The 23,511-nt window shown below is 42.0% G+C and overlaps 1 protein-coding gene and 1 long non-coding RNA gene across 2 annotated transcripts; both read right to left on the bottom strand.

Moving 5' to 3' along the window:
* Nucleotides 1–9,291: 9,291 nt before the first annotated feature.
* On the bottom strand, nucleotides 9,292–12,042 carry LOC138928949 (uncharacterized). Its single transcript, XR_011445360.1, has 3 exons — nucleotides 11,712–12,042; nucleotides 11,461–11,642; nucleotides 9,292–11,404 (listed from the first exon to the last, which is right to left on the bottom strand). It is a non-coding gene; the product is annotated as an uncharacterized lncRNA (long non-coding RNA).
* Nucleotides 12,040–23,089, bottom strand: LOC138929020 (trichohyalin-like). Its single transcript, XM_070287485.1, has 3 exons — nucleotides 22,145–23,089; nucleotides 19,556–20,660; nucleotides 12,040–12,224 (listed from the first exon to the last, which is right to left on the bottom strand). The coding sequence occupies exons 1-3, from the start codon at nucleotides 23,087–23,089 to the stop codon at nucleotides 12,040–12,042; spliced, it is 2,235 nt and encodes a 744-aa protein (XP_070143586.1).
* Between the last annotated feature and the right edge of the window lie 422 nt (nucleotides 23,090–23,511).

Raw genomic sequence — 23,511 nt, 5'->3', positions numbered from 1 at the left:
GAGTTCCACCAACGAATCATGAGCCAATGAGAAAGAGGCTTCGGTTTAGGAGAGTCATCATACGGGAGCTGCCCACCCGGCGAATAACCTAGTTAAATATTTTTTTGAATTGTTTCCTCTGCTACATGTAGGGTTGTCGAAATATTTAAAAATATCGTATCGATGATATTTTTTTTTTTCAAAAAAAAAAATATCAAAATGATATTTGATATATCAAAAAAAAAAATCGATATATCAAATATTTTTGATATTTTTGTTTTATTATTATTTTTTTTTTTAGACAATTCGTTTCGCCAAGCTTTGAGTTGGACGTGCTTTATATCGCTCTACATTTATTCAAAGTTTTCTTAGTGAAATCCTATTTATCAAAACCCAAATTTTTGGCAAGTGGTCGGTGTTTCCGTGAACTTCATAATCAATAAACAACCGGTCCTTTGTAAATAAAGTCTGTGACTTTATCGTCGTAAAACAATTTCGATTTTACAATTGCCTTGCCTTCCTATTCTTGTGCATTGTGTTTACCGCTTATCGCTGCATCGCCTTGTATTTGTTGTTGGCGCTAGCTAAATCAATAACACAAATTTCTTATTTTTTGGCGCTTAGATAAAAGCTTTTATTTGTGCGCTCTTCGCTTTCTGTTTTGATCGGTCTGTTCGCCGCGAAACTTAAACAATTTTTTTTTTCAAAAAAACAATTGTATAATTTGTTTTGATCGGCCATCTCGTCGCGCAAATAAATTAATCCAATTCGTAATTTACTTGGATAAAGTATTTTTTTATTCCAATAATGGCTACGTGTTGTTTCCCTAAGTGCCAGAACGGCCAAAAAATTTCTTCGCGGCATGTCACTGTCTACTGCTGGCTCTGTGATAATATCGCCCACATTGGATGCGCCGATCTGGGGCAAAATGGATCGCGTATCACCGACCGCATTCGCGAAAATCCTGGATTGGACTGGACGTGCCCGAGCTGCCTGCATATCAAATCCGATATGCGGGTCTTCATGAGGCAGACTCACCTGGAGTTTCAGTCGTTGGCGGCCGGCTTTAAGGAGTTGTCAACTCGCTTCCAGAAGGCGGAACACCATTTCAAGTCGCTTAAACTGCTAAGTGACCCCGTAAACAAAAACAAGAGCAACCTGTCTGAAAAGTTCTTATCTCTTCCAGACCCTGAATGCCCCCTTATGCAGTTCACCCCACGTGCCAAGCCTGCAGCCGTGGATAACGGCTCTGGTGATGATGCATCATCGATCACAACTTCTATGGTTGAAGATCTTGTCAGGCCGTTGGATCAGCAGCCTGTCAACGTTGTCCAGGCGTCCACGTTGCACGCTGCTGCCTCTGCTGAAGTTGCTGCACCAGTCCCCATTCTCGGAGGGGGCGAAGCCACCATGCTCCCGGTTCAGCAGCCTGTCTACACCGATCAGGCATCCACGTCGCGTGCTGCTGCCATCAACGACGCGTCGGTGGTGTCAAATCCCAACCCAGTGGCTCCCCCGGTGGTCACTATCTCGGTGCCGGCCGTTACCAGAAGCGGCCCCCAACAGTCGACAATTTCTGGCGTTGCCAAACGCGGACCGGTGCCTTTGGCTGGTGTTGCTCCGAAAAAACAGATATTTGTTTCCCGCCTCAATCCAGATGCTTCTGAGGGCGACGTTAAGACCCACTTGAGCAGCAAATTGAATGTTTCTGTTACTGAATTTAGTGTCTCCAAATTCAATTTTAAGGAAAGACGTGATATATCTTCGTTTAAAATTACAATTTCTGACCAACTATTTTCTAAGGCTCTTGATCCTTCTGTGTGGCCTAAGCATGCAATTGTTCATGAATTCGAACACAAAAGTACTCCTCGTGCTCGCGGGCCTCAAACTCCCTCAACTAGGCCTCCAAAAAACTAATAGACTCTTTTGTTCTTCACTATCAGAATGTTCGTAGTTTACTTGGCAAGCTCAGTAGGCTGCACGTCAATAGTGTCTCTTTCGATGCCAATGTTATTGTCTTTACAGAAACATGGCTCAACTCCTCTGTGTCTGACTCTGAGATTTTTTCAGGGAACTATGCCATCTTTAGACGTGATCGTCCTATACGGACAGGCGGTGGTGTTCTCATTGCGGTTAAATCCGATCTGGTTTCCAATATCATTTCTAAAACGGACACTGATATAGAGTTTGTGGCGGTTCGCATCCAGGTTTACGATTATTCTATCTACGTTTCATGCTCGTATATTCCACCTAGGTCTGACACTGATATTTATATGCAGCATTTATCCTTAATTCAAGAAATTCATTCTTCCCTTGGTATTAATGACCACCTTATCGTCACGGGTGATTTTAATCTACCCTCCATTTCCTGGATGCCCTTACCTGATTCAAATGTTCTTGTTCCCACCTCACCCCACGATTTAATTCATGGTCTCATTGACCATTCATTGGGACAATTAAATTTTGTTAGAAACTGCAGTAATAACGTCTTAGACCTCATCTTTGTCTCTGAGTTTGCCAATGCCTACGTCACTAGAATTGACCCTCTTTCTAGTCCTGAGGACGCTTATCATCCCACTTTGGAGCTAACCCTCGAAGCCTCCACACCATTATTATTGTGTCCGGAAGCTGAGCCTGCAACGTTTCGTTGCTTTCGAAAAGCTAAGTTTACAGAAATGAACCACCACTTATCCTTAACGGATTGGACTTTCTTGAACTCCACAGAGGATCCCTCAGACATTGTTAAGCGTTTCTATGAAATAATGTACTCAGTTTTCGACATGTATGTCCCTTCATTTCCCTCACCAGAAGTTTCTCATAAGCCCCCTTGGTTTTCTCGTCGGCTTTCATATCTAAAAAATCTGAAATCCAGACTGTTTAAAAAGTATAGCAAATCTGGTCTTCAAGTCGACCATTCGAGATATTTAACTGCTCGTACAAATTTCCTAGCACACAATTCTGAATGCTACAGAAACCACTTAAATCGGTGCAAAATTGAGTTTCAGGCTAACCCGAAGCAATTTTACGCTTTTGTAAACTCGAAACGGAAATCTCAACAATTTCCTTCATGTCTTCATTTCGATAATGCCTCCGCTTCCAATGAGCCTGATATCGCGAACCTGTTCGCAAAGTTCTTCCAGACTACATACTCACAAACTAATTTCGATAATAACTCAGAGTATTCTTTTCCACTCCCGCATTCCAATTGCATTTTTATGCCTGTAATCAGCGAAGATGATGTTCTTCATAATCTTAGAACAATCAAACTTTCCTTTTCCTCTGGTCCAGATCTTGTACCTAGCTGTGTTCTGAGAAATTGTGCCAGCTCATTATGTAGACCATTGTCTAGACTTTTTCAGTTATCACTTCAGCATTCGTTTTTCCCCAAAGTTTGGAAAGAATCGTTTATCATTCCGCTTCATAAAAAGGGCAGTAAATCTAATATTGAGCACTATAGAGGTATTGCAAAACTTAGTGCGATTCCCAAATTATTCGAATTTCTAATTACTACTCAGCTTCAGCACCAATGTAGCTCAATAATGTCCCCCTCACAGCATGGCTTCATGAAACGTAAATCAACGTCTACAAATCTCCTTGAGTTTGTTGCTGTCATTAGAAACGCATTTAAAAATAACACCCAAACCGATGTTATCTTTACAGATTTCAGCAAAGCTTTCGATTCGGTGAATCATCAATTACTGCTGAAGAAACTTTGTCTGTTGGGTTTTCCGGTTACGTTGATCAAGTGGATTTCTACATATTTGTCGAACCGTACTCAAAGAGTTGCATTCAAGGGTTCATTCTCAAACCTTGTTCACGTGACTTCTGGCGTTCCTCAAGGGAGCCACCTCGGTCCTCTTCTATTTGGCATTTTTATAAATGATCTGCCCCAAGTTATTCTCCACTCTTACGTCTTGATGTATGCTGATGACGTAAAACTATGTTTGCCTCTTGTGAATCCTGACTCTGCTCAGCTCTTGCAAGCTGATTTAAACAACATGATGTCCTGGTGCACTCACAATTTATTGTTTCTCAACAACTCCAAATGTAAATACATGTCGTTTTACCGCAGAAATTGTTTCCAGGCTAACTATTCCTTAGGCACGAGTGTTCTTGAACGTATCCACTCTGTAACGGATCTTGGTGTTCTATTTACCCACAACTTGAGCTTCACCGATCACATCGGTATAATTGTTGGTAAAGCAAAGGGAGTTTTTGCTTTCGTAAAACGATGGTCTAAGGAATTCGATGATCCCTACACTACAAAACTTTTATATATATCCCTGGTTCGGCCCATACTCGAATATTGTTCGTGCGTATGGTCCCCTCAATATGCAAAGTATCAGGATCTTATCGAATCGGTACAGAAACAATTCCTTTTGTTCGCTCTTCGGGGTTTAGACTGGGACCCTCATCGCCACCTTCCTCCGTATGCCGACAGACTACGCCTTCTGGACCTGCCCTCTCTTAAGGATCGTCGTACCTGCCATGGCGTGATGTTCCTGCATAAATTAATAAATGGATATATTTTTTCCAGTAATCTTCTTAAGCAAATACGCTTTTCAGTTCCTTCTAGGCCATCACGTTACTTTCGGCCTATAGCTTTGGATATTTGTAAAACTAATTTCGAGGCACACGATCCTTTTCGCGTTTTATGTTCGCTTTACAACGACATGTACTCTCTTTTATATTTTGAAATGTCATTAGACTTTAACAAAAATAATATTTTAAGACACCTATCCTTGCCTCTGACCACCTGATGTGAGTCGGAGCATATCATTAAAAAACACTCCTTATCCGGTCTGAGGTAAGGATATGGATTCAAAATGGCAGATATTTGCTATTCTTAATAAATAAATAAATAAATAAATAAATAAATAATTTCAATAACCACTAAACATTAACTCTCATACGATCTTAAATTATATTTTTCGATTTTTATTTTATATTTATTAATAAATGAAAGAAAACAATATTTATTTTTACTTTCTTTTGCTTTTATTTATATTAAAATCAAATCAGAACAAAAATTTATCTTATATGAAAGATAATAAAAACATGCTTAAATAATAATAAAGCAAACGTTTTCATTATACCCTTGCAGGGTATTATAATTTCAGTCAGAAGTTTTGCAACGCAAGGAAGGAGACCTTTCCGAGCCTATAAAGTATATACATATATTCTTGATCAGCATCAACAGCCGAGTCGATCGAGCCATGTCCGTCTGTCCGTTTCTACGCAAACTAGTCCCTCAGTTTAAAAGCTATCTGAATGAAACTCCGCATAAAGTCTTCTATATACTCGAAACGGGCCGGATCGGACGACTATATCATATAGCTGCCATACAAATGTTCGCTACATTTTTAGAAAAAAAAATTCGAACTTGACTGTTTTTCAACATTTTTGCATCATTTTTGAAATATGGCCATTTTATATTTCAGAATTTTGGTATGTTTTATGAAAACAACTTCGTTGTTTTTCAACGTTTTTTCATCTACTCTGAGGATATAGGCTTATTTTATTATTTCAGAATTTTGGTATACATTTTATGAAAATCGGACAACTGCCATATATCTGCCATAGAAACGATCAATAGACGTAGAGAAAATGTAAAGCTGGGAATGAAAAACTGTAACTGTAAAACTGTAAACATAATAGGAATAGGTAAAATGTAATGAACTAATATCTCCAAGAGTTTACAAACTTCGTGGTGCCGAAGTTAGCTTCCTTTCTTGTTTTAGGTTCAGTTTCATTTTTTCCGCCGAACTAAGGCTTTAACAGTATCTTATATGAAAGATAACAAATACATGTTTTCTTTCCTTGTCCCGATAAAAAGTGTAACCGCCTTAAATATCAAAAAATATCTCAAAAAAATATCGATAAAATATGATAATTTTTCAAAAAAAATATCACGATAAAAATATTTATTTTTTTTCGCAAAAAATATCGATATATTGATATTTTGATATATTTTCGACATCCCTAGCTACATGTTATTGAACCAATGATTGAATAGTAGATATTAAGCTTAAAGCAGCAAAGTTTATAAAACCAATAAATATTATGCGAAAAAAAAAAAAAAACCAACGATCTCATGGAGAACACCAATTTCCTCATAATCGAGTTCCTATAACGAATCATGAGCCAATAAGAAAGAGGCTTCGGTTTTATTTATAAGCTCAAGTTGCAGTGTGAGCTCCTCCTCAGGAACGGCCTTAACTCTATCGGCAGTAAGGCCAGAAGCAATTTTTTTAGCATGGGCAGCTATCGCGTTTGCCTTCCGCTTAAAAAACGTAACTCGATTGGGCGACGAAAACTGAGGAGTTTCTGGAGTCGACATCTTTATTTTATTAGTTCACAATGGAAACTGCAGTCAACAGTTTGGCATGCACTGCAGATTTTTTTTTGTACCGCAACGATGCCCGCACACAAGCGAAATAATTTTGTCAGTTAGAGTTACTGCATAAAATAAGCGGGGAGCGAATTCAAATAGCTGTTACCGACGCACAGTAGCGCCTCTCGAACAAAAGCCGTTGCAAAAATCGAAAAAGTCATAATCGCAAAATCGATTTAAACCATAAGAAATCGACAGAGAATTTCCCAAGGATTCCGAATCTTTAACCAAAAAAATTTTCAGATTTTTTTTGAGGAAGATATGAGCATTCAAAGTCGAAATTGTTTTCCGTGTATGCGTCATACAACAAAAAATTGGTAAATTAGTCGACTTTCAGGTAATATTACACAAAAACTAGATAACCAATGGTCTTGATTTTTCTTTTAAAAGACAGGTATATTCATTACCTCTTATTCAAATTAAAAAAAAAAGGGTAGTTTTGCGTGGGCTTGTACAGGTAAATCGCTTCCTGCCAGGTGTCAATTTTTTTCACCTTTTTCTGGTTAAAGTAGTCTATAACTTCTGAAGCTGCCCAGAGCCGGCGACTACACTATGACTACGCACTGCGTGTGTCTTTCCTGAATCAGAATCCGTTTAGAAAGTCTGCGTCCAGCTGCGACTCTGGCATTGCGAAGCAAAACACTGAAACAACTCAGGGTAAAATATACCAAAATACCGACACAATTTCATACAAACCAACAAAAAATACTAACTGTAGCGCTCACGGTTCTGTGGCGGTTAAACTTAGAACAAAAAAAATTTTTTTTTCAGTTTTCAAATTATTTTTATTTAAGCAAATACATTAAAATAAAGATAAAAAATTAAATAAAACATATTTTTTAAAAATAGTCTTCATTGAGAAAAAAATATTTCTTTACTTTGATACCCTTTAAAAAGGCGAATGAGTGGGCGTAGCAGATTTTCCAATACATATGTTAATTTTACAACAATTACCTGTCAAATGGCGTTTAAATTATTTAGTTATCTTGTTTTGTTCAAAAGTTATGATTTTTGAAACGTTAAATGAGAAAAGGCGCTACTGTGCGACGGCAAATGAACAGCAAGCAGACGAACGAGAGCAAAGAGTGCACGCCAAAGTACCGGTGCATATGTATGTATGTATGTCCGTTTGCCTAGCGCGGCGCGGCAAAGTACAGCCACAAGCAATGCACTAAACGAAATTGTTTACGCGCTTGGCACAATTATTAAACCGAAATGTTTAATGTTTTTAATAGCCAATCACGTCGGGGTCACTAAAGGTTGAGCTACTGAGCTTTTTCAATAGCTGTCGAATTGTCCAATTTCTTTTGACCCAAAAATACGCACTTGTTTTAAACGTTATAAATTAAATGCAATATTTATTAAGCCGCGAAGTTTCTATTATTTATCAGCGCAGGCGAGCCGAATTGCCGCTGCGGATATTTATGACCCAAATTGGTCCGAGAATAGTTATAGGCAAATATTTGAGTTGATCGCTATCAAGCATAGGCGAAGACAAACGAAGACGAACTGAGAAAAGAATTTTTGCTGCAGTTAGCGGACGGCCAAGGGCAGCTATGCAAATAGAGCGAGAGAGTGATAAAGTTTATGCTATGCAGAAGGCAGGAGGAGAGGTAAAGCTTTGCTACGCAGAGCAAATTTATTGTTGTCGTTTGGCCGCTGGGTCATCAGGTGCGGGCTGCATAACCAGACAAACTGCTAATAAGATATTTCTTAAATTAGAATCAATAGTTGATTCGATTTTATTAATTACGTTTGCAGTGGAGTCCACTGACTTTGTGTCTATCAATGCCATAGTGGCTGTGTCTTGTTTAACTTCGTTTTCAAATTTTTTAAAATCCTCTTCTGCTAATTTTATGCCATTAACATATGCGTGGCTCTTGGCTTTGAATTTATTTGCCAATGGCTAATAGAAAATATTAGGAGAATTTGTAATTTTTAAATATGTATTTTGCATATGAATTTTTTCATTAAAAAAAATTTTTACATGTTTTCCTGCCTAGTGGTTGTATGGCTTTCAGGCCACACGCTAATTGGGCAAGTTTAATGTCGCTCAATTTTACAATTGTTTTAATATATTATAAAAAAAAATACGCATCACAGTGCAATGTAAAAAAAATATGCAACGCAGCACAGTAGCGCCTTTTCTCATTTAGCGTTGCAAAAATCATATCTTTTGAACCAAATAAGGTAATCGAATAATTTAAACGGCATTGGACAGGTAATTATTGTAAAATGTATATATGTACTGCATAATGTACCACGCCCACAACTACGCCTTTTTAAAGGGTATCAAAGTGAAAAAATAATTTTTTTTAATGAAAACAATTTTTAAAAAATATTTTTTATTTAATCTTTTATGTTTATTTTTATGTATTTTCTCAAATAAAAATAATTTGAAAACTGAAAAAAATTTTTTTTAAAACGCTTACAAATTAATTGTAAAGAAAGTCGGCAGAGCGAACAACTGCGCCCCACTGGACGCGGAAAGCCTCGGGAAGATAGTTTCGCACCTATTCCCCAGGATGCCTAACCCTGAGCTTGCCACAGGGGCTGGCACCTACCCGATGCATAAGCTCGAGCCCGTCTCCGAAGAGGAGATGATGGCGATGGCGGTTAGGATTAAGGTGACGAAGGCGCCAGGCCCGGATTGCATTCCCAACAGGGCGCTCAAGCTAGACATTTGTCTTCGCCCAGACATATTCGCGGTGCTGTTCGGGAAATGCATGCGGGAGGGGCTCTTCCCCTCAAGATGGAAAGCGCAGAGACTGGTTCTGCTGCCCAAGCCGGGAAAGCCGTTGGATGATCCAGCATCCTTCAGACTAGAGGTTTACGCCGATGGTTAAAGACTTCGGCGGCGGCGTAGAGGTTAAAATGACTCGGCGGCGGCGGCGTAGTAGGCAGAAAGAATCGGCGGCGGCGGCGTACAGATTTTTTTCAAATTAAATAAAATTAGTATTATTGTATTATATCAGTTTATAACGCCTTTATTAACAATAACAATAAAATGAACATAAGTGAGTAAATTAATTGGGTAAATGAAATGAAAATAAATAAAAATTAAGTAACAAATAAAAATAAACATAAAAATAGCAGTCTTTTTCCTTGACTTGAATAAGTTTCATTCATAATTCACATAATTAATGTTCAGTTTTCAATTCAGTTCATTTTTATCTCTTCAATTTGTAAATTTAAGTTAAACTTTCTTTGCAAGTGTCGTAATTGTCATGTATAAAAATTACTTTATTTACGTTGTGAGGACTGAGCTGCGACCGTTTCTGCGTAATTGTAAGACCAGCAATAGAAAAAACTCGCTCACTTGGAGTGCTCGTTGCAGGAATACACAACACTTTTTGTGCCAGCATCGAAAGTAAGGGCATTGCAGGTGCCTTTTCCTTCCAAAATGTCAATACGTCTTGACATGAAGATAAGCTTAGGAGTAGATGGCATTCAGCTTCCAAATTGTTATCTTTGGTATTGGTCGAATGCCGTTGAGCAAGCTTTAAGATTTTGCTTGCAGAATGAGACTCTTGCTGCTGATCGCTATCTTGTTCAACATCTCCAATCAGCTCTTTAAACATTTTTAACAAAAAATCGTTTCTTTTTAAACTTTGTTTCTCGCAATACTCCAACACACAATCAAGTGAGTTGAATCGCGGATCTAATAGGGATGCGCAGACTAGTATATCCGATATCGGGAACCTTGAATCAAATCTATTTTTTATATGGCTTTTCATGAGAGTCAAAGCAAGCGGCTCATTGTTCTCAGGTTCTTCCAATATTGAGACGATTTCAGTTCTTATCACTAACGCAAGACTTATTGATGGATACAAATCTCCAGACAAAACGGTAACTGCATCTTTAAATTTTTTTAAGAAGTCGCATAATTTATATAAAAGCTGTGCTTCATTTTCTAATAATATTAAATGAGTCTTATTGCTGCTTGTGAGCAACTTATTTAATGCGGCTCTTTGGCACCCAAGACTGTCTAACATTGTTAACACGCTGTGCCACCTTGTTGGGACCGAGTTCTTAAGTGAAACATTTCTCTTGTCCACCAAACTACTTTGTAAGTCATTAGGGTTGTTAATATTCTTGTAAGTTTGCAAGGGAACATCATCTAACGGGCCAAAATCATCATCGTAGTCGACCCATTCATTATCTTCGGATGCCAGCAGTTCTTCTAAATTGTCGATATTTGACAAAACTTCCTTTTGAAGTTCGTCAGCTTGACATCTCAAAACATGTGTCTTGAATCGTAAGGCACTCACAATATTTTTGCACTTCACAATCAAATTTTTAATTTCCGGCTCTGAATTGTAACCATCAACATTTAGCAAATTATGTAGTCCATGTCCAAGGCAGAAGTGGTTTTTTATACACCCCAAATTAATAGCTTTTTTGATATTGCTGCCTTGGTCGGTTACGACATAATTAGATCCCATTTGCAAATTATACATTTGAGTAACTTCTTCCACCTCTGTTAAAATGTTACTTGCCGTGTGCGATTTTGACAAATATTTTGTTTCCAGCGTTAAATGCTTCATCTCAAAATTCGCTGACAGAAAATGGAAGGTGAACGTTATATAACTTCTTCTTCTATAGTTATCTGTCCACAAGTCGAAAGTTAAGGCAAAATGTTTTTGTCCAGATACTATCCGTGTAACTGCTCGTAAAATGCATTCATACACATCGTCTAGTGCAGTTGTTGACAGCGTTTTGTAGTGTGGAATGTCAGCATCAGTTGCCACAACTCTATATTTTTTTAAAAAGTCTTTAAGTCCACTGTGACAAATTATATGAAATGGTAGCAAATCTCTAGCCATCCACAAAGCTAGCTCTCGTCCCAGCGCCCACTTACTATCTTTTGGAGATATAATTGGCGTCGATTTTTTGAAAAAATTTGATATTGATCCACGTGTAGCCAATGAAGTACTCGGACTGTCGATATCTCGAATGTTGTGTTCATTTTTGAGGTGTCGACTTAAATTCCCTGTGGAACAGTTCGTGGAATACGACTGAATTTTAGCACTGAAACAATTTACAAAATCTTACTTGAATCTTAAAAAAAGGAACTTAATTATTACCATGAAAAGATTGTTCTTTCGTCGTCTTTTTTCTGAACATCCAAACATAATCGGCAGAACACCTTGTCCACTTCAATGCAGTTGTTCTCTAATTGCAATGCGCCGAAAAACTCCCACACTTTGCTCTTTCGATTTGAGTAATGGTTGTGTTTAATTGAGTACATACTCAATGGCTGATCCATCTATTTGTTTAGAGAATATTTAATTAATACATATGTTCCTAACACTAGTAATAGTATTTTAAAACTTACTTTGCATATTTACGCACAAAAAACACAGCTTTAGAAAGTAAACCACACCAAATAGCTGTTCTAGAGATGGGACATAGGGAGATGGGAGATGAGACAATCCTAACGATTAATCGATTATTTATATCGAGTATTTGGCCATTTGTATGATTTATTTATTTTTGTTTTTAAGTTATATTAAGAATAATATCACCGAAGGCCGCGCCGGTGCTACGCCGGTGCCGCACCAGCGGCGCGCCGCGGCGCGCCGTTTTTTTCATAATTCGGCGGCGGCGCGTCAAATAAGGCAAAAATCGGCGGCGGCGGCGGCGTGGCGCGGCGGCGTATATGTCTACTTCAGACCCATATGCCTGATAGACGGGGCCAGCAAGGTGCTGGAATACCCAATCTGCTCGAGACTGGAGAGGGCTATCGTAGCGGCAGGAGGGCTCTCTGACTCCCAGTACGGGTTCAGAAAGGCCAAGTCTACCGTCGCACAGTAGCGCCTTTTCTCATTTAGCGTTGCAAAAATCATATCTTTTGAACCAAATAAGGTAAACGAATAATTTAAACGGCATTGGACAGGTAATTGTTGTAAAATATATATATGTACTGCATAAAGTACCACGCCCACAAATACGCCTTTTTAAAGGGTATCAAAGTGAAAAAATAATTTTTTTTCAATAAAAACCATTTTTAAACAAAAATTTTTATTTAATTTTTTATGTTTATTTTTATGTATTTGCTCAAATAAAAATAATTTGAAAACTGAAAAAAAAATTTTTTTTTTTAATTCGAAGTGTAACCGCCACGCGCTACAGTTAGTATATTTCTTGAAATGTATGAAATTGTGTCGGTATTTTGGTATATTTTACCCTGAGTTGTTTTGGTTTTTTGCGTTGCATTTCCGCAGACGCAGCTCGACGCAGCCGATGAAAGTTAATTCTGGTCCAGGAAAGATCCACGTAACTTGTAGACATAGTGTAGTCAGTGGCTTTCATTGGCGTCAGAAGATATAGACTACTTTAGGCAGAAAAAGGTGAAAAAAATGGACACCTGGCAGGTAGCGATTTACCTGTAGAAGCCCAAATCAAAGTGTCGTTTTTTTTAGGTTCCCTAATAGTTTATGAATGTATCTATCATTTAAAGTAAAAACCATGACCATTGGTTCTATGGTTTTTTTGTAATATTACCTGAAAGTCGACCAATTTACACATTTTTTTTTTGATGATGCAAAAAACGAAACAAAGTTCAACTTTAAATGCTCATAACTTCTAAAAAAAAAATCGTAAAATTGATTTTATTGCAGATTCTGAATCCTTGTTAAATTTCCTGTCGAATAAGTATGGTTAAAATCGTTTTTGCAAACATGACTTTTTTGATTTTTGCAACGCTAATTGTTCGAGAGGCGCTACTGTGCGCAGTGCAAAATGTTTGTAGAAATGCAGGCTGATGTCCTTTGCGACAGCTGGTCGTCGCCGGCCTGGCTTTGCTGACGCTCCTTCGAAGGCGTAAGGGGCGGCCCGCCCCTCACACTTGTAGATTCGGCTACAGTTGTCCTGCGCCTATAAGCTCAGGCGGTGCCGGTGCTGGTCATCGGACAGGCTTCAAACATGTGGCTATGCAGAATGGGCTCTCCAGAGGTCCCGGGCAGTCCTTAGGGCACTCCTTTTTCAATTTTGGGATTTCCGCTTTTTCCAAAGCAATCTCGGATTAATTTTTGCTAGGTTTTTAACTGCGGGTGTCTCTGTGTTTTTTTCTGCGTTATTTTTCCCTTTATTTAGTATATTTTTTATATACTTCACTTCGGCATGTATTTTTACCGAGTGGGTCCACTGAACGTTACTTCCGCTATTCAATAGTTTCAGTAATTCGGCCTTTCTGGCATTTAATTTTTTAACCTCCACTTCTTTTACCACACATAAAACTCTACTCACTGTTTTTGCCTTTGCTCCGTTTTCCAGCTTTTGGTTCCCATCGGAAGATTTATTAGTTTTCCATCCGAAGATTTTCAGTTGTTTCTTGGTTTAGTTTTTCATTTAAAGTGGTCTATCGAAGTCCATCAAGGTCGCCATGTAATAGGTTCAGCAAGTCCTCCAGCAAATAAGTAGACAGGGTTTTAAATAGGTTTTGATTTGGATTCTTTTATTGGTATATTCAGTTTTGGCTTGGTCATTGATATATTCAGTTTTGGTTTGGTCGGAGCAACCTTTGTTGTCGCTCCGAACACACATTCGTCTGTGCCGCCAACAGCGGCAGCGGAGAGTCGTATATATATTCTTAAATACATAGCACATACATGTGGTCCGCTCGTGTAGCATTTATGCTGACACTTGCACTCTTTGTGTGCGGGCCAATATATACATAAGTGGGTAGTTCGTATTACGTCCTTTTGAGGTTTATTTTTTATTTTTTTTTTTTTTCGCGCGGGGTCCCGCTTCCACCTCCCGCCCAACCGACCGAGGGGCGCAGCCGTGTGACGTACGGCACGAATCGCGAACTAGATAGACGCGTTAGAAGGAAAGACGAAATGAACGAGGAAACATAAGGAGAGTACAAATATAATAAACTATAAATATATAAATAAATAAAAACGCATGCAAAATAATGAAATTATAATAAAAATATATAACCATATAAATAAATAAATAAATAAACAAAATATAAAAAATAAAAACGCATGCAAAATTAGTGCTACACTACGAGATAACTACTACAAGTCATGCAAAAATAAATAAATTGGTAAAATAAAAAGTAAACACGCATGCAAAATTAGACTACGGTGCTACACTACGAGCTAACTCTGCAAGTATTAAAGTTTTTAATATAGAAGGGTTATCGCTACGAATTATAATGTCAGAGAGGCGGTTGTAATCCATACATAAAACCCTAAAGGGTTCATGTACTTCAAACTCCCGCCTACAGTGATTTACAAATAAAGGGATAAGGGTTCTAGATGTTAGTCGGGGAACGTGGAAGTTAAGCTGCCCTAAAAGAAAGGGGCTCTCAACAACACCGTTTATTAGGTTATGAAGGAATACGACACCAAGCATCGTTCTACGGTTAGCTAGGGAGGGTAAGTTAATACATAGGAGTCTACTTGAATAGGACGGTAGCCTCTCATCAGCATCCCAAGGTAGGCCACGGAGGGCGAAAAGTAAAAAGTTCTTTTGTACAGATTGAGGACTCCAGACGCATGAACCATTCTCCAATATAGGGCGAACTAACGAAGTAAAAAGGGTCTTCGTTATATAAGGGGAATCGAATTCCTTCGACCACCTCCTAATAAAACCGAGTATGCCTTTGGCTTTATTAACCATGCACGAAATATGTTCTGAGAACGAACGGGTCTAAGCGAACGCCTAAATCATCAACAAGAGATATTCTTTCAAGAGCGCAATCATTTAGCATATAAGTGGCGAACTGGGGAGTGACACGTGAAAATGTTATCAGCTTGCATTTAGAGCTGTTGAGATGTAATAAATTAGCACGACACCATGAAAGTTATTAAGATCCGATTGCAGGTCTGACTGGCAAGAGCTGTCCTTATACTGCAAGCATAGCTTAACGTCATCAGCGTACATAAGTACTCTAGAATTCGTTAGAACCAGCGGGATGTCATTGATAAACAATGTAAATAGCAGCGGGCCGAGGTGTGGGACGCCAGAAGTGACTGTGAGGAATTTGGATAGAGCATTTTTAAAAATAACCTTTTGAGTTCTGTCACTCAAATAACTCAAAATCCATTTCAGAAGATCGACAGGAAACCCGATTAAATCAAGCTTCCTTACAAGAAGAGAGTGATTAACCGAGTCAAAAGCTTTACTGAAGTCTTTGTAAATCACGTCGGTTTGAAAGTTACGTTGGAAACCTCTAATAACGAAAGAGGTGAGTTCCAGGAGATTTGTAGTGGTCGATCTTCGCCTCATAAAACCATGCTGACATGGTGAAATTACGGATCTGCATAAATGCTGCAAGTGGGGAGTAATTACATTATCGAAAAGTTTTGGAATTGCCGACAACTTAGAGATTCCTCTATAGTTGCTGGCGTCCGATTTGCAACTTTTTTTGTGGAGAGGAATGATAAATGATTCCTTCCAAATAAGGGGAAATTCTGAGGTTTCTAAAGATAAGGTAAACAATTTCAGAAGGGGATTGCACAAAGCTCTAGCACAATACCTGAGCACGCAGCCTGGTATTCCATCGGGACCCGGTGAGTAAACTGGTTTTACACGATAAAGATCCGATTGGGTTTTCGCTTAGTGTTAACAAAGTTATAAAACTGTTCCGGGTCCTGCGTGAACTGAACCCTACAACGAGTTAAATAACTTTTATAACACTGCGCGTTAAGCACTGTGAAATCCGACCGAACACTAAGATATCTTGAATGAACAGTGAGAGATCCGGTGCGTTTATAGCGATTATAAAGCCTAGACTTAACGTTTTTTAGGCGTGTCAGCTCTTTGGTGAACCAAGGTGGTTTACTAGAAACCGACGGATAGGCTAAAGGAACACACAATGCAAAGAACGAATTCATGGCACTGTAAAAAATATCCACGGCGGACGCCATGTCAGTACATCTGTAAAGTTCAGACCAATTAAATTGAGAAATCAAGATATCTAGCCTTTAAAAATTTGCTTTACGAAAGCAGCGAACTTTAGTCGCTGAGCAACTCAAATCAGGTTTGGTCTTTACGACAGTCCCCAAATCGATGGTCACTTCGAAAGTAGGATGGTAAGGGTCTTCGGGAGCGTCAATGGATCGACTCTTGTTAAGTTTACACCTACAGGATCAGAGACGAAACACAGATCTAGTAGGCGATTTAAAGAATTTACGACATGGTTAACTTGGGACAACGAAATGTCAAGCAAACCATCTATGAGGTCATACTGTGCCGCAGTTTGGAGGACATTAGACGTACCATCTGATGACCAACGAGCTCCAGGTATATTGAAGTCTCTAGAGTTATTAGTTGGTCTCTATCTGTAAGCATGTTGGAAACAGCCTGAATTGCCGAAAGGTGTTTCCAATAAATAGGCTCTTCAGCAGATGGAGGAACGTAAGAACAAGTTATATAGATAAAACTACCTGGAAATGATAGTTTTACACAGATAAATTCAATACCTGTGAGATCGTCAATTTGAACCAGTTCGGAAATAAGGGTGGAGTCAACGGCAATTAAAACTCCACCACCTCGCTGGGAAAGACGGTCCAATCTATAAGTTGTGTACTTACCCGGAAAAATTTCGGAGCTGAGAATCTCCGGCTTTAACCAGGTTGCGGTAAACACAATCACCTGGGATGCAAACGAAAAACTATCAGAATATAATTTAGAGAGCTTGCTGCGTAAGCCTCTAGTATTCTGATAGGAAAGTAGGAGGGAGGTATTTAGTTTTTTGGCACTGCCGTGACGCCCGCAGTCACTGTGGTTTGTGCCAGCCGTGAAGGCCGTTTTTTCTTTATCTTTACCTCGTACTCCTTGACTACAGCGTGCTCGGGCCAGAAGTCACCAGAACAAATTGTGTCAAAAAGATCGAGGGAGACACTTATCTTGAAAGATGAGATATCTCTGGGGTATGAGAAATTGAATTTTTCCGCTTTCACATTTTTGGCTTGTGTTTTGCTCCGTAAATGAGCTAGTACATCTTCCGATGCGAGATCAGGGGCAAGCCGGGAAACAAATATTGTTTTTAATGGTGGAATAGCGGTGAGGGTCTTTGGTAACGCAGCATTACCGACTTCTGCTAGTGGTTCAGCCCTATTTTTGCCCTTTGGGATAGCTGAGATTTTTTTTTTAAGTCTGCGGAGTCAGAGATTGAGACCCCGCAGCGGACTTAACTGTTAACACTGGCGGAGCTGCTGCCATTTCTGCCCCGGCACCTTCGAATGCCGAATCTTTAGCCGTTCCCTATCTTAACACCATTAGAGTTGGTGTCGGTGTCGGTGTCGGAGGCTGTGCCGAGGGAGTGTGCCAAATCTTTGGTAGCTGGGGTTCGCCCAATTGCAGCCGACCAACAGCAGATTTTTTTTCGCTTTGGCGACTCGCTTAACAGCTTCATGCCGCTAAATTGAGCGTCCAGCTCTGTGAACAGGTCGTTTGTTTTACGAAAATTGACCCTAAGTTCACTAAATCGACTTTTGGTTTGCCGCATGAAGGATAACATATCCTTCTCCACCTCACGACAGGCATGGCAACTATAGCGCAAGCCATTTTTGGCAGAAATTTCGTCGGCGATACGGCCCGTTAAGCTTAGACACTTAGCGTGAACGACCGCATCGCAAAGCCAGCAGTGAAGGCTGGGCTGATCTCCCAAAACCTCTTTTTGGCAGCCTTTAATATCCCAATTAAATTTTGAAACCATTTTCACAAACCTTTAACCACTGTGCGCTGATAAGCTGTACCGAAAAAAAACAAGAGAGCGGGAGCGTAAGCGTGGGTGAGCAGAGAAAACAAACGAAAGCTTGTAACGTCCTGTCGTCCACGGGTAGTCAGCGGGACGTCCAGGGTCTGTGCAGATATATTTATTTGGTTCAGGCGTGGTTGCTGTAAGAGATTCCGACCCCGTCCCAGAGTAGAACGCTAGAGGATTATGCCGTAAATGTATCTTAATGTTTATTTACGTAAAAGGTACAATAATAATAATTCAATAATTTCATGCCGGATCTCGATTCTGGGGTACGCCGTAGTTCCGATTCGTCCTCGTCCCGAGTGCGGCTGTCCGATAGGGGGGATGCCGATAGTCCTGCCAGGGTATGGGCCTTTAAAGCCACCCGATAGCGAATGCGTTCGGACTCGAAAGTCAACCACGAGAGAATGCGTTCGGACTCGAAAGTCAACCGAACCCAGTAGTTGTCGGACTCGACAGTCAGCTCAGCGCCGTTTGTTGGACTCGAAAGTCAGCTCGGAGAAGTTCGGACTCGAAAGTCTGCAGATTCGGACTCGAAAGTCAGCTCGAAGACGTTTGGACTCGAAAGTCTGCAGATTCGGACTCGAAAGTCAGCAGAGACGTTTGGACTCGAAAGTCTGCAGATTCGGATTCGAAAGTCAGCCGAGAGAAGTGGACTCGAAAGTCGGCAGTGTTTCGGACTCGAAAGTCGGCAGATTCGGACTCGAAAGTCGGCAGTGTTTCGGACTCGCAAGTCAGCCGAGAGAATCGGACTCGAAAGTCGGCAGTGTTTTGGACTCGAAAGTCGTCAGAGATTGGACTCGCAAGTCAGCAGAGAGAATTGGACTCGCAAGTCGGCAGTGTTTTGGACTCGAAAGTCGTCAGATTGGACTCGCAAGTCAGCAGAGATCCAAACTACAATTTATAAATAGGAACCAGAGTTCCCAAAAAGTGACTTCGCTGCTAACTACTGGGGAGGTTAACTCGACCCAATCGCAGTCGGCTGCTAAGTGATTCATCCAGGCCGTGGTCCGCTTTATATAGGCCCTGGCGCGGCTTTAGTGTGGCCAGAGTCCTGTGCGGGATTTTCCCCGAATAGTGTGGCCAGTCGTTCGGTCTAGTGTGACCCTCCGCTCGCGATCAGTGGCGCGCGCGCGCATTCAATTCAAATTATCTTCATAATGTCGCCAATCCATTTCTTATGTCCCTAAGTGATTCTGTTTTATTCTATTTCTTCCTTATAAGATATATTGTGCGCCTACCGGCGTCACACTCCCCCCCCGTTTGGGAGACGGTGTGATTCCACACCGTAAGATCTTTTCCCCGGTCGAATACGCTTCTCCAGTTCGGGGTCCTGTCCATCGTTCCGTCTTTGTGCCGTTGCTTCCTGCGTTTCGCTCCTTGTTCTTTTTCCCGGGATGCCACTAGACCCGTCGCTCTCCGTTCGCTCCAGTCTTTCGCCGTTGCTTGTGTAATCGTACCGTCTCTTTTCCACGATGCTCGTCCTGCCGTTGTTCTCGCGAAGTTGTCTGCTTCCTGTACTGGCTCCTCTCCTTGGTCCGCGTCCTTCTTCTCTACGTCCGCCCTCATCTGGTCCTCTAGCATTTCTTCTTCTTGATCCTCGTCTTCCTGCCCGTGCGGATGTTCTTCCACTTGCTCTGCCATCCTTCTTATCTCGCCTGCTAGCGCCGTGGTGCTTCCACCTTCCTCTTGCCTCGATTCCTCTTCCAGGTCTTGTTGGATCACCATGTCGGATTCCTCTAATTCCTCGGTGCCCTCTTTCCTAGCGGCTGACCGAATGTACACCTTGGCCTCTCCACTTCCTGGTGTATTCCATTGGTCCGAAACCGCCTGCCCTGTGTGCTCTGATCGGTTCCATGCCGTCTCACAGCATCCGATGGTTTTGGGGTCCCTTTTAACAGGCCCACCGTCGGACTCTCTGCAGATCTCTTGGTCGAGTCTGTGCTGTGGTTGATCGAAACTTTCTGCTTCGATCATCTCAACTACCTCTGCCAGTTTGAGAAACTCGGGAAGTGTTTTGAACCCCGACCTCCTCGTATATAGTTTTATCTGGCTTCGGCAATTCAGGTAAATGCGGTTCAATTTTTCCTCCGCCGTATACTCCGCAAACCTCATCATTTGCATCAGCTCCATTGCGAACCCTCTCGTTGGTTCGGTCTCTCCTTGCCTCCGATGCTGGATCTGCTCCTTGAGTTGTTCCTGATACCTCCGCGGCAAGAAGTACTCCACCAGCTCTCCCGTGACCTTCTCCCAACTGTCAAGCTTGTTTGGTGTGCAGTTCCACCAATCGCTCGCCGCGTCTTCCAGGATGAACGGCATGGTTTGCACCAACTGGTCGTGCCCTATGCCGTATCCCGTCGCCCAACCTTCCAGCTTCCGGATGAACTCCAGCGGGTTGGTCCTTCCATCGTACGTTATTCCCCAGCTCCGTACTTGATCCAGGATTTCCTCGTTTATCCTCTCCACGATCTTCACTTTGCGTCCGTCTAGCTCGTACAATCCTTGACCGTTTCCTTGTGGTCGTTGTTCTGGCTCACGGTCTTGCTGCCTCTCTCTTAAATCTGCCTGCTAGCCATTACTCTTGGTGACGATCTCTTGCAACCACTTCAACCTGTTCGGGCGCCAATCTGTAACGTCCTGTCGTCCACGGGTAGTCAGCGGGACGTCCAGGGTCTGTGCAGATATATTTATTTGGTTCAGGCGTGGTTGCTGTAAGAGATTCAGACCCCGTCCCAGAGTAGAACGCTAGAGGATTATGCCGTAAATGTATCTTAATGTTTATTTACGTAAAAGGTACAATAATAATAATTCAATAATTTCATGCCGGATCTCGATTCTGGGGTACGCCGTAGTTCCGATTCGTCCTCGTCCCGAGTGCGGCTGTCCGATAGGGGGGATGCCGATAGTCCTGCCAGGGTATGGGCCTTTAAAGCCACCCGATAGCGAATGCGTTCGGACTCGAAAGTCAACCACGAGAGAATGCGTTCGGACTCGAAAGTCAACCGAACCCAGTAGTTGTCGGACTCGACAGTCAGCTCAGCGCCGTTTGTTGGAATCGAAAGTCAGCTCGGAGAAATTCGGACTCGAAAGTCTGCAGATTCGGACTCGAAAGTCAGCTCGAAGACGTTTGGACTCGAAAGTCTGCAGATTCGGACTCGAAAGTCAGCAGAGACGTTTGGACTCGAAAGTCTGCAGATTCGGATTCGAAAGTCAGCCGAGAGAAGTGGACTCGAAAGTCGGCAGTGTTTCGGACTCGAAAGTCGGCAGATTCGGACTCGAAAGTCAGCCGAGAGAAGTGGACTCGAAAGTCGGCAGTGTTTCGGACTCGCAAGTCAGCCGAGAGAATTGGACTCGCAAGTCGGCAGTGTTTTGGACTCGAAAGTCGTCAGATTGGACTCGCAAGTCAGCAGAGATCCTAACTACAATTTATAAATAGGAACCAGAGTTCCCAAAAAGTGACTTCGCTGCTAACTACTGGGAATTTTAACTCGACCCAATCGCAGTCGGCTGCTAAGTGATTCATCCAGGCCGTGGTCCGCTTTATATAGGCCCTGCCGCGGCTTTAGTGTGGCCAGAGTCCTGTGCGGGATTTTCCCCGAATAGTGTTGCCAGTCGTTCGGTCTAGTGAGACCCTCCGCTCGCGATCAGTGGCGCGCGCGCGCATTCAATTCAAATTATCTTCATAATGTCGCCAATCCATTTCTTATGTCCCTAAGTGATTCTATTTTATTCTATTTCTTCCTTATAAGATATATTGTGCGCCTACCGGCGTCACACTCCCCCCCCCCCGTTTGGGACACGGTGTGATTCCACACCGTAAGATCTTTTCCCCGGTCGAATACGCTTCTCCAGTTCGGGGTCCTGTCCATCGTTCCGTCTTTGTGCCGTTGCTTCCTGCGTTTCGCTCCTTGTTCTTTTTCCCGGGATGCCACTAGACCCGTCGCTCTCCGTTCGCTCCAGTCTTTCGCCGTTGCTTGTGTAATCGTGCCGTCTCTTTTCCACGATGCTCGTCCTGCCGTTGTTCTCGCGAAGTTGTCTGCTTCCTGTACTGGCTCCTCTCCTTGGTCCGCGTCCTTCTTCTCTACGTCCGCCCTCATCTGGTCCTCTAGCATTTCTTCTTCTTGATCCTCGTCTTCCTGCCCGTGCGGATGTTCTTCCACTTGCTCTGCCATCCTTCTTATCTCGCCTGCTAGCGCCGTGGTGCTTCCACCTTCCTCTTGCCTCGATTCCTCTTCCAGGTCTTGTTGGATCACCATGTCGGATTCCTCTAATTCCTCGGTGCCCTCTTTCCTAGCGGCTGACCGAATGTACACCTTGGCCTCTCCACTTCCTGGTGTATTCCATTGGTCCGAAACCGCCTGCCCTGTGTGCTCTGATCGGTTCCATGCCGTCTCACAGCATCCGATGGTTTTGGGGTCCCTTTTAACAGGCCCACCGTCGGACTCTCTGCAGATCTCTTGGTCGAGTCTGTGCTGTGGTTGATCGAAACTTTCTGCTTCGATCATCTCAACTACCTCTGCCAGTTTGAGAAACTCGGGAAGTGTTTTGAACCCCGACCTCCTCGTATATAGTTTTATCTGGCTTCGGCAATTCAGGTAAATGCGGTTCAATTTTTCCTCCGCCGTATACTCCGCAAACCTCATCATTTGCATCAGCTCCATTGCGAACCCTCTCGTTGGTTCGGTCTCTCCTTGCCTCCGATGCTGGATCTGCTCCTTGAGTTGTTCCTGATACCTCCGCGGCAAGAAGTACTCCACCAGCTCTCCCGTGACCTTCTCCCAACTGTCAAGCTTGTTTGGTGTGCAGTTCCACCAATCGCTCGCCGCGTCTTCCAGGATGAACGGCATGGTTTGCACCAACTGGTCGTGCCCTATGCCGTATCCCGTCGCCCAACCTTCCAGCTTCCGGATGAACTCCAGCGGGTTGGTCCTTCCATCGTACGTTATTCCCCAGCTCCGTACTTGATCCAGGATTTCCCCGTTTATCCTCTCCATGATCTTCACTTTGCGTCCGTCTAGCTCGTACAATCCTTGACCGTTTCCTTGTGGTCGTTGTTCTGGCTCACGGTCTTGCTGCCTCTCTCTTAAATCTGCCTGCTAGCCATTACTCTTGGTGTCGATCTCTTGCAACCACTTCAACCTGTTCGGGCGCCAATCTGTAACGTCCTGTCGTCCACGGGTAGTCAGCGGGACGTCCAGGGTCTGTGCAGATATATTTATTTGGTTCAGGCGTGGTTGCTGTAAGAGATTCAGACCCCGTCCCAGAGTAGAACGCTAGAGGATTATGCCGTAAATGTTTCTTAATGTTTATTTACGTAAAAGGTACAATAATAATAATTCAATAATTTCATGCCGGATCTCGATTCTGGGGTACGCCGTAGTTCCGATTCGTCCTCGTCCCGAGTGCGGCTGTCCGA

This window comes from Drosophila kikkawai, chromosome 3R, assembly GCF_030179895.1.
Source record: "Drosophila kikkawai strain 14028-0561.14 chromosome 3R, DkikHiC1v2, whole genome shotgun sequence".
NCBI lineage: Eukaryota > Metazoa > Arthropoda > Insecta > Diptera > Drosophilidae > Drosophila > Drosophila kikkawai.
Note: the sequence above shows the minus strand (reverse complement) of the source record. Positions and strands in the feature narration are given on the sequence as shown.

Coding starts and splice junctions, on each gene's coding strand:
- LOC138929020 (XM_070287485.1), bottom strand. CDS start 23,089: ATGGAGAGGATAAACGGGGAAATCCTGGATCAAGTACGGAGCTGGGGA. Junction 20,661..22,144: donor CGGACCAAGGAGAGGAGCCA/GTACAGGAAGCA, acceptor AATGGCTAGCAG/GCAGATTTAAGAGAGAGGCA. Junction 12,225..19,555: donor AGCATCGTGGAAAAGAGACG/GTACGATTACAC, acceptor TTGGTTCAAAAG/ATATGATTTTTGCAACGCTA.